Here is a 16881-nt window from a genome sequence, read left to right on the forward strand (position 1 = left end):
TTATGTATAATGAATATAGATAAATAAGATATATCTGTCTATCTAACTATCTGTATCTCTGATACCCATTCCCTTCAGGAATTCCCTCAAGGTTGTGGTCATGGCAAAAGTCTCCATAATTGGTGAACTCCAGTGCAGCTTCTTAGTCTTTAGTGCCTCCTGCACATTTTAGGAAAATGCATAAGTAAGGGAACATGATCCACTGAGATTGAATGAAAGTGAATGATTGTGAAACATTATTCTGTCCATTTGTGTCATGAGTCTTAGAATCTCATGCTTTTATGGTAAGATGATCTTATCCTCACCAAAGTTAGACATTATAGAGAACAGACCAAAAGCATAACAATTGGTTATTTAGTGAGCTAAAGCATTATTTCTTTCTTAGCAATTTTCATTCATGATCACATTCTTGCTAAAGATATGATTAGTGTTGTCATTGCATGACAAAACATGTTACACTTGCTGGGATCTTTATAAGTAACATGAAATAATTTCTGCAATAAGTGAAGTCGATGGCCCTCTGTAACCTTAACCTTTGGCATAGGCTGTAGATGAGGGTGTGTGGAGTAGGTGGATGTGTTTGATATGAAATGTTTGAGGACAGTGTGTGATTAGGTGATTTGATCAAGTAAGTAATAAAAGTATAAGAGAGAGGTGTATGGTAATAAGAAGAGTGTGGTTGAGAGATAGCTAAAGAGGGTGTGCTGAATTGGTTTGGATATCTGGAGCGAATGAGTGAGGAGAGGTTAATAAAGAGGATGTTTGTCAGAAGTGGAGGGGGACAAGGAGAATAGGAAGAAATTGAAGATGGAGGGATAAAGTGAAATAGATTTTGAGTGAAATAGGGCAGGAGGGTGAAAGGTGTGCATGGGATAGAGCACATTAGAATGCTGTCGTGTCGTGTACAGCGGTCAGTGTGTTAGTAGTGGACTTAACCAGAGCACGTAAAGTTGAATGGATTTAACCTGGACGTGTAAAGTGGTTAGGGGAAACGACGGAAAGGTCTGTGATGCCAGGTTGTGGATGGGGCTATGGTTTTGGTGACTGCACATGACAGAGAATGGATGAAAGCAAATGCATCCTTTCTTCTGCTTTTGGCACTGCTCTGCCTCCCTAATACAGGAAACGGCATTGAAGTATGGAAAAAAGTTACTTTATAGTGATTTAGGACAATCTTATTCCTTTATTTATTTATCTCCTGTACTTAAACTTGCTACCCTCCATCAGTAAGATGGCTTTTATAGCTCCATGCAAACTAATTGTTGAGTATTTTGTTCTCAGACTATTTTGTCTCAGTTTTCAACCTAAGTAGGAAGTACTTTTTTGTCACTTGTTTTAATGCTGGTTTCATAGTATAAATAAACTGGAAGCTAATATCATGAAAGCTGTTTCTAGTTTTCTGAGTCTTGAAGGAGTTTCTCCAGACTTTTAATAGCCATCAAAAGATATCCATAAAGAGTTTTTCAGCGCAGTGTATATTTCCTCCAGCACCCCTCCATAGATTCTTTGTGTATTTTGATTTTTCCATAGTTTCCTTAAAAGGCATTGCCCAGTGAATATCCAACATGAAAATTAAAGCTTTCCAAAAGATTATTGTCTTCCTAACAGATTTCTAGATAAATCTTAATGAATTTGCAGTTTTTAGTAGCTTCTATGTTATTTACTCTCACAGTTGTCTTTTTATGTTAGATCTGACATGTAATGATCCAAAACCAAAGTTATTGACTTGTGGGATGATTATTTCACATGCAGCTTCCCGTAGGAGTGTGAGCGACATACCCCTTGTGACCAACGAGGTGTTACAAGGTAAATCCTAGCCAGCATGTCTCTACTAATGCTACAACATTGCACGTTGTTATAAATGCAACAGTTTTGCTTTTTTTTTTTGTTTTTTTTGATGTCATACTCAAGAGAGAAGCTCCACAAGATGATGATCATGTTTGGAAGTGTGAGAAAGAAGAAAGTTAAGAGTAAATGTGAAGAAAGGTATGATTATGGGGTGCAGAAGGGAAGTGAATCAAGGTCATATGAGTATGAAGGGAGAGAACTTAGAGGAAGTGGAGTGCTGTAGGTACCTGGAATTGGATGTGGCAGTGAAGCACACAAGTTGAAGTGAGTCATAGGGTGGATTAAGGAGTATGCAGAAAGAAATGCCAGTTTTGGTAAATGTAAAAATGGGTACGTTTGAAAGTAAAGTAGTCCAAAGAGTGTTAAATGGATGTGTAATTACATAATTATAGGGTACAGGGATGGAGTTTTACACTTGTGTGGCCCCATCTCTTCAACATTCTCTATTATTATGTGTCTTAGATTATGTATAATGTCTGCATTAACAGTATTCTTAGTCGTTCTGTCTGCATTAACAGTATCCTCAGTCTTTCTGTCCCTTTCGACCAACACTCTTATTCTATTAAAGTACTTCTTTACGTCTTTTTTGATAAGTATCTTGCTTGATTTCATGTAATGTCCTATGGTTGCTGTATCCCTGCATCTCTTGATGTGTTTTGGGCATTGAATATAAAAGAAAGAAAGGGGGTGGAAATGCTGGAAATGGAAACATAAAAGCAATATATGGTGTGAGGTAGGGTGATCACAAAAGGAATAACTGTGTCAGAGAGAGAAGTGTGGTTGTCAGTGTATTGTGACTGAGAGGGCTAACTAAGTTGTCCTAAACTTGTCTGAGCATGTGGAGGCAATTAATTAAAAAAGGGTTGACTAAAAGGATCTTTGTGTCGGAGTGATGGAAGCCGTTGGGAGGATGAGACAGGAGATGGAATGATGGAGTGAAGGAGGCTGTGGGGATACTAGAGCTTGAACATTAAGGAAGGAAAGAGGTGTGCTGTGGTTGGAATGAATTGAATTTATGTTATACTTGAGGATAGTGACGTGTTTGTGGGCTAAACCAGAGTACATGAAACATGTACAAATATCACTGAATCTATACATCATTTTCATACCTAACAACCTCTCTTGTCTTAGTGATGTAACATCATGAACAAACAAGCTAATATCTCATTTGTACCCACTCACTCTCTAACCGCCATTCATAATGTACCTAACCCTCAGCCTACACCCACATGAAACATGTAGTTGCTTAGAGGGCTTACCAGTGGATGTAGGCTGTGGGTTAGGTACATTATGAATGGCAGCTAGAAAGTGAGTAGGTACAAATGAGATATTTGCTTGTTTGTTCATAAAGTTACATCAATAAGACAAGATAGGTTGTTAGGTATGAAAATGATGTTTAGATTCAGTAATATTTGTACATAATTCATGTACCCTGGTTTAGCCCACAAACATGTCACTATCCTCAAGTATAACTCAAATTCAATTCATTCTGACCACAGCACACCTTTAGCCTTCCTTAATGTTCAAGCTCTAGTATCCCCACAGAAAGGTTGTTAGGTATAAAAAAAGATGTATAGATTCAGTGATATTTGTTTAATTTCACTAAAATGGGATTAATATTAGTTTGTGTTGCTGAAGATTTTTTTTATTTTGAAGTGGATAATGTACAGTCAACAGAAACATATCATTACATATTCAATGCCTTTCATTTAGAAACAGGACAAAGTTTTTGTATATTCTTCTCGGCCTTTTCATGTATTGGTATGCCTGCTCCCCTCGTTTGGCAGTGTCACTTCACAAAATAGGAAAGCTATTGAGTACAGTTGTAGTAATTAAGGAACCTTCCTAAATGGAATGGCCAGATAGTTCAGTATTCCTGTCATTATCATTATCTGTTATATTGAAAAGTTTGTTGTTAGTGATATTTTTTCATAATTGTTTGTTGTTTCATACATTAGCAATGTCATGCCAAGAATAAACAAAGACATGGCTTCATTCTCTCAAATTGAATCTTTATCTGCCATGTGTAATGTGCGTGAACCACATCCCCCAGTCTGCTACCAGGCCTGACCACTTCATATGCCTTGGTTCAGTCCATCAACGGCATGTCACCCTCTGTATGCCACGTAGCTCCAATTTACTCTATACCATGCATGCCATGCATCCTTCTTCATGTTCATTCCTAGAACACTCAGAGGCTTTGTCTTTCCATCCTTCCATCTCCAGGTCAGTATCCCCTCAGCTTCTGACACATATACCCTCTTTTTTAGCCTCTCCTCAATCATTCTTTCTGTATGTCTAAACCATTTCTGCACACCCTCTTCAGCTTTCTCAAGTGAACTCTGTTTTATTACCACACCTTTCTCCTAGCCAATTATTTCGTAATCAGTCTTCTTCACAATATTGCAAACATGTTATTTCCTGTGCATTCACCTAATGCACATTCTTATCTAGAGCCTCACATTCATACAATACCATTAGGATTATCATTCCTTTGAACAGGCCTATCTTTGCCCTTTTGTATAGGAACCTCACTTTCTAAGCAGTATTCCTTAATACTGGTCCCAGGATCTTTGTTCTTTCCCAACCCAGTGACTTGCAAATTTTCTCCACTCAAACACACACCCCAACTACCTGTCTCTCTCTATTGTTAAACCTAATTACTTTGCTTTTATTCATATTTATTCTTGACTCTCCTTTCACACACTCTCCCAGACTTGGAAATCAATATCTGCAGTTTCTCTTATGAACATATCACCACTGCTGTGACATCAGCAAACAGTAAATGACTTGCCTCCCAAGCCCTCACACCCCTGAAAGACAGCATACCTGTTCTTCTTTCTAAGGCCTGTACATTCACCTTACTCACTACCCAATCCTTAAACAAATTAAACAACCAAGGTGACATCACTGAACCTGCTTTGGACCCACGTTCATCTGAAACCACTTACCCTCCATTCTTCCCACTCACGTACATGCCTTTCTGTCTTAATGAAAACTCTTCACTGCCTTTAGCAGCCTCATCCCACTCCATATATTTGTAACACATTTCAGAGTATCTCTGTCATCCCTGTCATGCACTTTTACTAGGTCCATAAATAACGCTTACTGTTTCTCGAAATATTTTTTGCACACATTCTTCAAAGCAAATTCTTGATCAGCATATCCTTTACCACTCTTGAAGGCATGATGTGCTTCCCTAATCTGATGCTCTTTGTATATCACCACCCTTTCAGTCACCACTCCAGTATAAATTAGCAGGTACACCCAGCAAACTTGCACCTCTGTAATTTGAACATTCACTTTTGTACTCCTTGTCATTATGCAATTGAACCATACAGCATTCTGCCAATCATGAGGCCCCTCATCATGCTTCAAGAATTGTAATTAATAAGTCAACAATACAGTCACTTTCTAATTTGAGAGATTCACTTCCGATTTCATCCACTTCAGGGACCGTACAACATTTAATCTTTTGCAAGGCTTTCACCACCTCCTACCTTTCTTTTTTCTTGCCAGTTCTCACCTTAGCAAGGTAGGGCCAGGAACAGATGTCCGAGCCTTAGAGGAAATCTCTTCTTATTTCCTTTTGTTCCTCTGCTGGAAAGTAATAATACGGGAGGGAAGGATTTCCATCCCTCCCATTTCCACCCCTCTTAGGCACCCACTATGAAACACAGGAGGCACATTGGTAGTATTCTTGCTCCCCATTCCTACTTGATTGTGTAAAATATAAAAATATGTGAATAGATTGATATGACATTTTCATCAATTCCATTGATCAGTGAGCATTTAGAGAGAATGGAATGTGGAAAATGATAGAAATTACATGATATGCAAGATGCAATCATCATCAGCCTCCTCTTCAAAAGCGTGAGCCACACCGTGGTGGTTTGGCAGACGTGGGTGAGCAGATATACTGTAGTAAGATAGTGTAGATGCTATGAAATGACTAGTGGGGTTTCACATCTCTATAAGTGCTCATTGATGACTGAAATGGCTGCAACAGCCATAGATGACTTTCATTCTTATTCTTTTACACATGTTTAGAATTTTGATTTGTATGTTTTGGACATTGATGATCATTTATGATCCAAAGACTTGTTTCTTTAAAGGAAATTAGCATGTTTTGTTTGATTATTATTTTTGTGTACCTGTTCAGATGTTTCATTAAGTAAAATTTTTAGGTTTTATATTAGTCAACCTCTCTCTTCTCTTTCACTAATAATCTTACTTCTTCATCCCACCACTCGCTACCCTTTCTAATCTGCCCACCTCCCACGCTTCTCATGCCACAAGCATCTTTTGCACAAGCCATCACTGCTTCCCTAAATACATCCCATTCTTCCCCCACTCCCCTTACTTCCTTTGTTCTCACCTTTTTCCATTCTGTACTCAGTCTCTCCTGGTACTTCCTCACACAAGTCTCCTTCCCAAGCTCACTTACTCTCACCACTCTCTTCACCCCGACATTTTCTCTTCTTTTCTGAAAACCTCTACAAATCCTCACCTTTGCCTCCACAAGATATTGATCAGACATCCCTCCAGTTGCACCTCTCAGCACATTAACACCCAAAAGTCTCTCTTTCGTGTGCCTATCAATTAACATGTAATCCAATATCGCTCTCTGGCCATCTCTCCTACTTACATATGTATACTTATGTATATCTCTCTTTTTAAACCAGGTATTCCCAATCACCAGTCCTTTTTCAGCACATAGATCTACAAGCTCTTCACCATTTCCATTTACAACACTGAACACCTCATGTACACCGATTATTTCCTCAACTGCCACATTACTCACCTTTGCATTCGAATCACCCATCACTATAACATGGTCTCGTGCATCAAAACTACTAACACACTCACTCAGCTGCTCCCAAAACACTTGCCTCTCATGATCTTTCTTCTCATGCCCAGGTGCATATGCACCAATTATCACCCATCTCTCTCCATCCACTTTCAGTTTTACCCATATCAATCTAGAGTTTACTTTCTTACACTCTATCACATACTCCCACCACTCCTGTTTCAGGAGTAGTTCTACTCCTTCCCTCTCTCTTGTCCTCTTACTAACCCCTGACTTTACTCCCAAGACATTCCCAAACCACTCTTTCCCTTTACCCTTGAGCTTCATTTCACTCAGAGCCAAAACATGTAGGTTCCTTTTCTCAATCATACTACCTATCTCTCTTTTTTTCTCATCTTGGTTACATCCACACACATTTAGACACCCCAATCTGAGCCTTCGAGGAGGATGAGCACTCCCCGCATGACTCCTTCTTCTGTTTCCCCGTTTAGAAAGTTAAAAATACAAGGAGGGGAGGGTTTCTAGCCCCCCCCCCCCCCCCCCCCCCCCCCCCATCCCCTTTAGTCGCCTTCTACGACACGTGAGGAATGCGTGGGAAGTATTCTTTCTCCCCTATTAGAAGTTCCAATCTTACCAAAACAACTGGATTGATGTTGCTCGTGTTGAATTTCATTGATTGAGTGGGTAATTTTTTGTTGACTGTACATGATTCTGAGTCTAACGTGATGCTTGTCAAGTAGAAGTTATATTTGATAACGTTAATCTCTGTCCAGAATTTCATCCAGAATTTCATGAATTTAATGCAGAGTAGGGTTTCTGTGACACTGTCTTTGTTAACAGTAACCAGTATTTATGCCTGCTACCTGTATATGGTTTCATGACGACATAGTGAATTTCTGTGACAAATATATACTGCTGCTGCTGTTGATATATTTAGTGATAATGCATACTTTCTGCTTTTGAATTTGTATTTTTCAGATGATATGTGATTTCAGAGCTCATTGTGAATTGAAATCACTGTGGATAAAATAGCAGTAGATTCAGGTACCTTTTACAGTTTGCATCTAGATTATAACCTCACTCTCTGTTGAAATCTCCGTGGATAATATAACAGTAGATTCATTTACCTTTCACTATTTGCATCTAGATAGATTATAATGCTTGAATGGCAACTAAAGTCATATGCCATTCTTTTAGAGGACAGCAGCGAACATCAAATGATGTTCTAGATTTTCTCCTCTCTTTGATATCCTGTAGAGGTCTCCTCTGTCGCTAGATGGGTGCAGGAAAAAATTTTCCTCTCCTCGGTACACTTACAATCACTATTGTAGGTAAATGTCCATTGACCTCTCAAGCCTTGTGTACAATAACCTATCAGAAAATAAGTGCATTGATGGATGACTCATGTGATGAAAAAGAAAGTGGAGAGGAAGAACTGGTAAATTTGAAGAATCAGGTGACTGAGAGAGTTATTTCAGTAGCAGTAATGAGAGTGGTTAGCACAAAACCTAACCCTTTTGCTTGGTTTTTATGTGGTCATTTGGAACAGTTTACATGACAGTCACACCTGATTTTCATGTCTGTACTCCTGGAGTTGATGGAAGTTGTTGCAAAAAGTTATAGAACAGATGGACCTAGAGATACATTGCTTTGATTTGGGACATTTTGAACTTGTGAGAGTTTAGAATTTTGTTTCATGTATTGTTGTCTTACAGAATTATGCTTTTACTTGTGATACACTGGAAAACTTAAATTTTTTATCTGTATGTTTGTAATATTTGATAGAATATTTTCTTTTAATGATAAAGATATCACCATAATTTGAGGTTTTGTGTATTTATGCATATTTCAACTATTACAAAAAGATACAATTTGAATTGTATCTCACCTTCTGGCAAAACACATTCCTGTGAACTGTAAGCTCATTAGTAAAGCATCCACAGTAACTGAAGACATTTTGATAAGTCTAGATTCCTTCTAGTTGAAACAACTGGATTGCTGTTTGGATGTCCTCTGGTTGAAACAAATTTTGGATCAGATGATTCATGAGATTGTAGAAGACAAGCCTAGACCTCTCTATATCTCTGCTAGTAGTGCCATTGCATTCCGCTGCTACCTAAAGTTCCCATCCTCACTTTTTGATTTGATCTACTTAGTGAGGTAGTGCCGGAAATAGACGAAGAATGGCCACATCCATTCTCTAGCTGTCTTATATGTTGCACCAGGACCACAGCACCCTATCCACACCCAGGCTTCACAGACCTTTCCATGGTTTACCCTGAACGCTTCACATGCTCTGGATCGGTCCATTGACAGCATATCCACCCCTGTACACCACATTAATCCAATTCACTCTGTCATGTGCATGCCTTTCACCCTCCTGCATGTTCAGGCCCCAATCACTCAAAACTTTTTCGTTTCATCCTTCCATCTTCAATTTGGTCAACCCGTTCTCATTGTTCCCTCCACTTCTGACATTATGTCCTCTTTGTCAACCTTTCCTCACTCATTTTCTCCATGTGTCCAAACAATTTCAGCTCAGCTTCACTCCTTTTATTACCACAGATCTCTCTTACCTGTTCATTACTGCCCTTTCTGTTGCCCATGCCAGCACTGCTTCCCTAAGTACATCCCATTCCTCGCCCATTCCCCTTGCCTCATTTACTCACCTGTTGCCATGCTACAGTCAATCTTTCCTGGCATTTCTTCCCACAAGTTTCTTTTCCAAGCTCACATACTCTCACCACTCTCTTCTCCACAACACTGTTTCCTCTTTTTCGAAAACCTCTACAAATCCTCACTGTCACCTCTCAGCACATTTGTATCCAGAAATCTCTCTTCTACATGCCTATCAGTTGGTGTGTAATCCAAATATTCCTGCTGACTATCTGAATTACTCATGTATACTTGTGTATATCCCTCTTTGTAAATCAGGTATTACCAGTCACCAGTCCTTTTCCAGGACACAACTCCACAAGCTGTTCACCATTTCCATTCATAGCACTGAATACCCCATGCACCACAATTATACCCTCAACTGCACATTAATTACCTTAACACTTAAATCACCCATCCTTAATAACTGGTCTCTTACATCAAAACTGCTGACATACTCACTCAGCTGCTCCCAAAACACTTGCTCCACATGATCTTTCTTTTCATGGCCATGTGCATAAGCACTAATAATCTTCCTTCTCATGCCATCTATTTTCAGTTTTACCCTCATCAGTCTAGAATTTACTACTGCACATTCTGTCATACACGCTTACAACTTCTTCAAGGATAGTGCTACCTCTTAACTCTTGTCCTCTCACAAACTTCTCACTTTACTCCTAAGTCATTTCCAAACTATTCCTCCCCTTTACCGATGAGCTTTGTTTCACTGAAAGCCAAAACATCTAGGTTTCTTTCTTAAAACATACTGCCTAACTTTCCTCTGTTCTTTTCTTGGTTACATCCACACACACACTGCGGCACCCTAGTCTGAGCCTGCAATGAGGATTAGCACTCCTTGCTAGCCTCCTTCTGTTCCCTCTTTTAGAAATTGAAATACAAGAAGGGGGTGTTACCAGCCCTTCCCACTTCTACTACCTTTGGTTGCTGTCTTTGACACGCAGAGGATATAGAGGTAGAATTCTTTACTCACCTTTGCATTCAAATCACCCATCACTATAACCCGGTCTTGTGCATCAAAACCACCAACACACTCATTCAGCTGCTCCCAAAACACTTGCCTCTCATGATCTTTCTTCTCATGCCCAGGTGCATATGCACCAATAATCACCCATCTCTCTCCATCAACTTTCAGTTTTACCCATATTAATCGAGAATTTACTTTCTTACATTCTATCACATACTCCCACAACTCCTGTTTCGGGAGTACTGCTACTCCTTCCCTTGCTCTTGTGCTCTCACTAACCCCTGACTTTACTCCCAAGACATTCCCAAACCACTCTTCCCCTTTACCCTTGAGCTTCCTTTCACTCAGAGCCAAAACATCCAGGTTCCTTTCCTCAAACATACTACCGATCTCTCCTTTTTTCACATCTTGGTTACATCCACACACATTTAGACACCCCAGTCTGAGTCTACGAGGAGGATGAGCACTCCCCGCGTGACTCCTTCTGTTTCCCGTTTTTAGAAAGTTAAAATACAAGGAGGGGAGGATTTCTGGCCCCCCCGCTCCCGTCCCCTCTAGTCGCCTTCTACGACACGTGAGGAATGCGTGGGAAGTATTCTTTCTCCCCTATCCCCAGGGATAATATATATATATATATATATATATATATATATATATATATTATATATATATATATATATATGTATTTTTTTTTTTTTTTTTCCGCTGTCTCCCACGTTTGCGAGGTAGAGCAAGGAAACAGACGAAAGACATGGCCCAACCCACCCCCATACACATGTATATACATACGTCCACACACGCAAATATACATACCTACACAGCTTTCCATGGTTTACCCCAGACGCTTCACATGCCCTGATTCAATCCACCGACAGCACGTCAACCCCAGTATACCACATCGATCCAATTCACTCTATTCCTTGCCCTCCTTTCACCCTCCTGCATGTTCAGGCCCCGATCACACAAAATCTTTTTCACTCCATCTTTCCACCTCCAATTTGGTCTCCCACTTCTCCTCGTTCCCTCCACCTCCGACACATATATCCTCTTGGTCAATCTTTCCTCACTCATTCTCTCCATGTGCCCAAACCATTTCAAAACACCCTCTTCTGCTCTCTCAACCACGCTCTTTTTATTTCCACACATCTCTCTTACCCTTACGTTACTTACTCGATCAAACCACCTCACACCACACATTGTCCTCAAACATCTCATTTCCAGCACATCCATCCTCCTGCGCATATCTCTATCCATAGCCCACGCCTCGCAACCATACACCATTGTTGGAACCACTATTCCTTCAAACATACCCATTTTTGCTTTCCGAGATAATGTTCTCGACTACCACACATTCTTCAAGGCTCCCAGGATTTTCGCCCCCTCCCCCACCCTATGATCCACTTCCGCTTCCATGGTTCCATCCGCTGCCAGATCCACTCCCAGATATCTAAAACACTTCACTTCCTCCAGTTTTTCTCCATTCAAACTCACCTCCCAGTTGACTTGACCCTCAACCCTACTGTACCTAATAACCTTGCTCTTATTCACATTTACTCTTAACTTTCTTCTTTCACACACTTTACCAAACTCAGTTACCAGCTTCTGCAGTTTCTCACATGAATCAGCTACCAGCGCTGTATCATCAGCGAACAACAACTGACTCGCTTCCCAAGCTCTCTCATCCCCAACAGACTTCATACTTGCCCCTCTTTCCAAAACTCTTGCATTTACCTCCCTAACAACCCCATCCATAAACAAATTAAACAACCATGGAGACATCACACACCCCTGCCGCAAACCTACATTCACTGAGAACCAATCACTTTCCTCTCTTCCTACAAGTACACATGCCTTACATCCTCGATAAAAACTTTTCACTGCTTCTAACAACTTGCCTCCCACACCATATATTCTTAATACCTTCCACAGAGCATCTCTATCAACCCTATCATATGCCTTCTCCAGATCCATAAATGCTACATACAAATCCATTTGCTTTTCTAAGTATTTCTCACATACATTCTTCAAAGCAAACACCTGATCCACACATCCTCTACCACTTCTGAAACCACACTGCTCTTCCCCAATCTGATGCTCTGTACATGCCTTCACCCTCTCAATCAATACCCTCCCATATAATTTACCAGGAATACTCAACAAAGTTATACCTCTGTAATTTGAGCACTCACTCTTATCCCCTTTGCCTTTGTACAATGGCACTATGCACGCATTCCGCCAATCCTCAGGAACCTCACCATGAGTAATTTTTTTTTTTTTTTTTTTTTTTTTTTTTTTTTTTTTTTTTGCTGTCTCCCGCGTTTGCGAGGTAGCGCAGGGAAACAGACAAAAGAAATGGCCCAACCCCCCCCATACACATGCCTTGATTCAACCCACTGACAGCACGTCAACCCCGGTATACCACATCGCTCCAATTCACTCTATTCTTTGCCCTCCTTTCACCCTCCTGCATGTTCAGGCCCCGATCACACAAAATCTTTTTCACTCCATCTTTCCACCTCCAGTTTGGTCTCCCTCTTCTCCTCGTTCCCTCCACCTCTGACACATATATCCTCTTGGTCAATCTTTCCTCACTCATTCTCTCCATGTGCCCAAACCATTTCAAAACACCCTCTTCTGCTCTCTCAACCACGCTCTTTTTATTTCCACACATCTCTCTTACCCTTACGTTACTTACTCGATCAAACCACCTCACACCACACATTGTCCTCAAACATCTCATTTCCAGCACATCCATCCTCCTGCGCACAACTCTATCCATAGTCCACGCCTCGCAACCATACAACATTGTTGGAACCACTATTCCTTCAAACATACCCATTTTTGCTTTCCGAGATAATGTTCTCGACTTCCACACATTCTTCAAGGCTCCCAGAATTTTCGCCCCCTTCCCCACCCTATGATCCACTTCCGCTTCTATGGTTCCATCCGCTGCCAGATCCACTCCCAGATATCTAAAACACTTCACTTCCTCCAGTTTTTCTCCATTCAAACTCACCTCCCAATTGAATTGACCCTCAACCCTACTGTACCTAATAACCTTGCTCTTATTCACATTTACTCTTAACTTTCTTCTTCCACACACTTTACCAAACTCAGTCACCAGCTGCTGCAGTTTCTCACATGAATCAGCCACCAGCGCTGTATCATCAGCGAACAACAACTGACTCACTTCCCAAGCTCTCTCATCCCCAACATACATTAAATAACCTTACCAACCAGTCAACAATACAGTCACCCCCTTTTTTAATAAATTGCACTGCAATACCATCCAAACCTGCTGCCTTGCCGGCTTTCATCTTCCGCAAAGCTTTTACTACCTCTTCTCTGTTTACCAAATCATTTTCCCTAACCCTCTCACTTTGAACACCACCTCGACCAAAACACCCTATATCTGCCACTCTATCATCAAACACATTCAACAAACCTTCAAAATACTCACTCCATCTCCTTCTCACATCACCACTACTTGTTATCACCTCCCCATTTGCGCCCTTCACTGAAGTTCCCATTTGCTCCCTTGTCTGACGCACTTTATTTACCTCCTTCCAGAACATCTTTTTATTCTCCCTAAAATTTAATGATACTCTCTCACCCCAACTCTCATTTGCCCTTTTTTTCACCTCTTGCACCTTTCTCTTGACCTCCTGTCTCTTTCTTTTATATATATGTATATATATATATATATATATATATATATATATATATATATATATATATATATATATATTATACATATATTTATACATATATATATATATATATATATATATATATATATATATATATATATATATATATATATATATATAGCCCATGCCTCGCAACCATACAACATTGTTGGAACCACTATTCCTTCAAACATACCCATTTTTGCTTTCCGAGATAATGTTCTCGACTTCCACACATTCTTCAAGGCCCCCAGAATTTTCGCCCCCTCCCCCACCCTATGATCCACTTCCGCTTCCATGGTTCCATCCGCTGCCAGATCCACTCCCAGATATCTAAAACACTTCACTTCCTCCAGTTTTTCTCCATTCAAACTCACCTCCCAATTGACTTGACCCTCAACCCTACTGTACCTAATAACCTTGCTCTTATTCACATTTACTCTTAACTTTCTTCTTCCACACACTTTACCATACTCAGTCACCAGCTTCTGCAGTTTCTCACATGAATCAGCCACCAGCGCTGTATCATCAGCGAACAACAACTGACTCACTTCCCAAGCTCTCTCATCCCCAACAGACTTCATACTTGCCCCTCTTTCCAAAACTCTTGCATTTAACTCCCTAACAACCCCATCCATAAACAAATTAAACAACCATGGAGACATCACACACCCCTGCCGCAAACCTACATTCACAGAGAACCAATCACTTTCCTCTCTTCCTACACGTACACATGCCTTACATCCTCGATAAAAGCTTTTCACTGCTTCTAACAACTTTCCTCCCACACCATATATTCTTAATACTTTCCACAGAGCATCTCTATCAACTCTATCATATGCCTTCTCCAGATCCATAAATGCTACATACAAACCCATTTGCTTTTCTAAGTATTTCTCACATACATTCTTCAAAGCAAACACCTGATCCACACATCCTCTACCACTTCTGAAACCACACTGCTCTTCCCCAATCTGATGCTCTGTACATGCCTTCACCCTCTCAATCAATACCCTCCCATATAATTTACCAGGAATACTCAACAAACTTATACCTCTGTAATTTGAGCACTCACTCTTATCCCCTTTGCCTTTGTACAATGGCACTATGCACGCATTCCGCCAATCCTCAGGCACCTCACCATGAGTCATACATACATTAAATAACCTTACCAACCAGTCAACAATACAGTCACCCCCTTTTTTAATAAATTCCACTGCAATACCATCCAAACCTGCTGCCTTGCCGGCTTTCATCTTCCGCAAAGCTTTCACTACATTTTCTCTGTTTACCAAATCATTTTCCCTAACCCTCTCACTTTGCACACCACCTCGGCCAAAACACCCTATATCTGCCACTCTATCATCAAACACAATGTTGTATGGTTGCGAGGCGTGGGCTATGGATAGAGTTGTGCGCAGGAGGATGGATGTGCTGGAAATGAGATGTTTGAGGACAATGTGTGGTGTGAGGTGGTTTGATCGAGTGAGTAACGTAAGGGTAAGAGAGATGTGTGGAAATAAAAAGAGCGTGGTTGAGAGAGCAGAAGAGGGTGTTTTGAAGTGGTTTGGGCACATGGAGAGAATGAGTGAGGAAAATTGACCAAGAGGATATATGTGTCGGAGGTGGAGGGAACGAGGAGAAGAGGGAGACCAAATTGGAGGTGGAAAGATGGAGTGAAAAAGATTTTGTGTGATCGGGGCCTGAACATGCAGGAGGGTGAAAGGAGGGCAAGGAATAGAGTGAATTGGAGCGATGTGGTATACCGGGGTTGACGTGCTGTCAGTGGATTGAATCAAGGCATGTGAAGCGTCTGGGGTAAACCATGGAAAGCTGTGTAGGTATGTATATTTGCGTGTGTGGACGTATGTATATACATGTGTATGGGGGGGGGGTTGGGCCATTTCTTTCGTCTGTTTCCTTGCGCTACCTCGCAAACGCGGGAGACAGCGACAAAGTATAATAAAATAAAATAATATATATATATATATATATATACGTATGAAAAATGTAAGAAATAATTTAGAAAATTGAAACTTCTAGCTTGAAATGAAATGAAAAATGTCACATAATGATTCAACCTCTGGCTATGGAAAAGGGAAATTTATAATTTATTTACACAAACGTCAATAGTAGTTTTCATCAATTTAACCACTGTATCATACTGCCTGGTCCACTTCTCTCATCTTGAAACTGGAATATTGGTTTATGATGTTTCTCAAATGTCTTCATTACACAAAGTACAACCATATCTTGGATACATGAGGGTAGGTAGTTGGTCATCCGCCATAATAAATCCTTGACAGACCAAAAGTTTATCTGGACCTCAACTTTTCCAGTACATTCATGAAAAACACCTTTTTGCTTTCCATCTCTATCACTTTGAAAAATGCTCCATTTGTTCACATTTCAATGAAAGAATAAGCTTCAATGTCTAAGCTACATTCTTTCCAATTTCACTATTTTCTTGTCAGAGCACCAAGTATGAAAACTATCACTCCAGTAACACAACTATAAACATTTACTCTCAGTTTTCTTCTTTCACATACTTTACCAAACTCAGTCTTCAGCTTCTGCAGTTTCTCAACCGAATCAGCCACCAGCACTGTATCATCAGTGAACAACAGATGCGTGTAGCATTTATGGATCTGGAGAAGACATATGATAGAGTTGATAGAGATGCTCTATGGAAGGTATTAAGAGTATATGGTGTGTGAGGCAAGTTGCTAGAAGCAGTGACAAATTTTTATTGAGGATGTAAGGCATGTGTACGAGTAGGAAGAGAGGAAAGTGATTGGTTCTCAGTGAATGCCGGTTTGCGGCAGGGGTGTGTGATGTCTCCATGTTTGTTTAATTTGTTTATGGATGGGGTTGTTAGGGAGGTGAATGCAAGA

The 16881-nt window shown here is 40.3% G+C and overlaps 1 protein-coding gene across 2 annotated transcripts in view; it reads left to right on the forward strand.

Moving 5' to 3' along the window:
- Positions 1–16881, forward strand: part of Serinc (serine incorporator TMS1) — a 79374-nt gene that overhangs the window by 39022 nt on the left and 23471 nt on the right. The window contains exon 10 of one of the 2 annotated variants that reach the window (XM_071673878.1): positions 1753–1806. The exons of the other annotated variant lie outside the window; for it this stretch is intronic. Within the exon in view, the coding sequence (XP_071529979.1) occupies positions 1753–1806 (54 nt within the window). The remainder of the gene's footprint in view (positions 1–1752; positions 1807–16881) is intronic. 2 annotated transcript variants of the gene reach the window in all.

The sequence above is a fragment of the Panulirus ornatus genome, chromosome 19 (assembly GCF_036320965.1).
Source record: "Panulirus ornatus isolate Po-2019 chromosome 19, ASM3632096v1, whole genome shotgun sequence".
NCBI classification, from domain to species: Eukaryota; Metazoa; Arthropoda; class Malacostraca; order Decapoda; family Palinuridae; genus Panulirus; species Panulirus ornatus.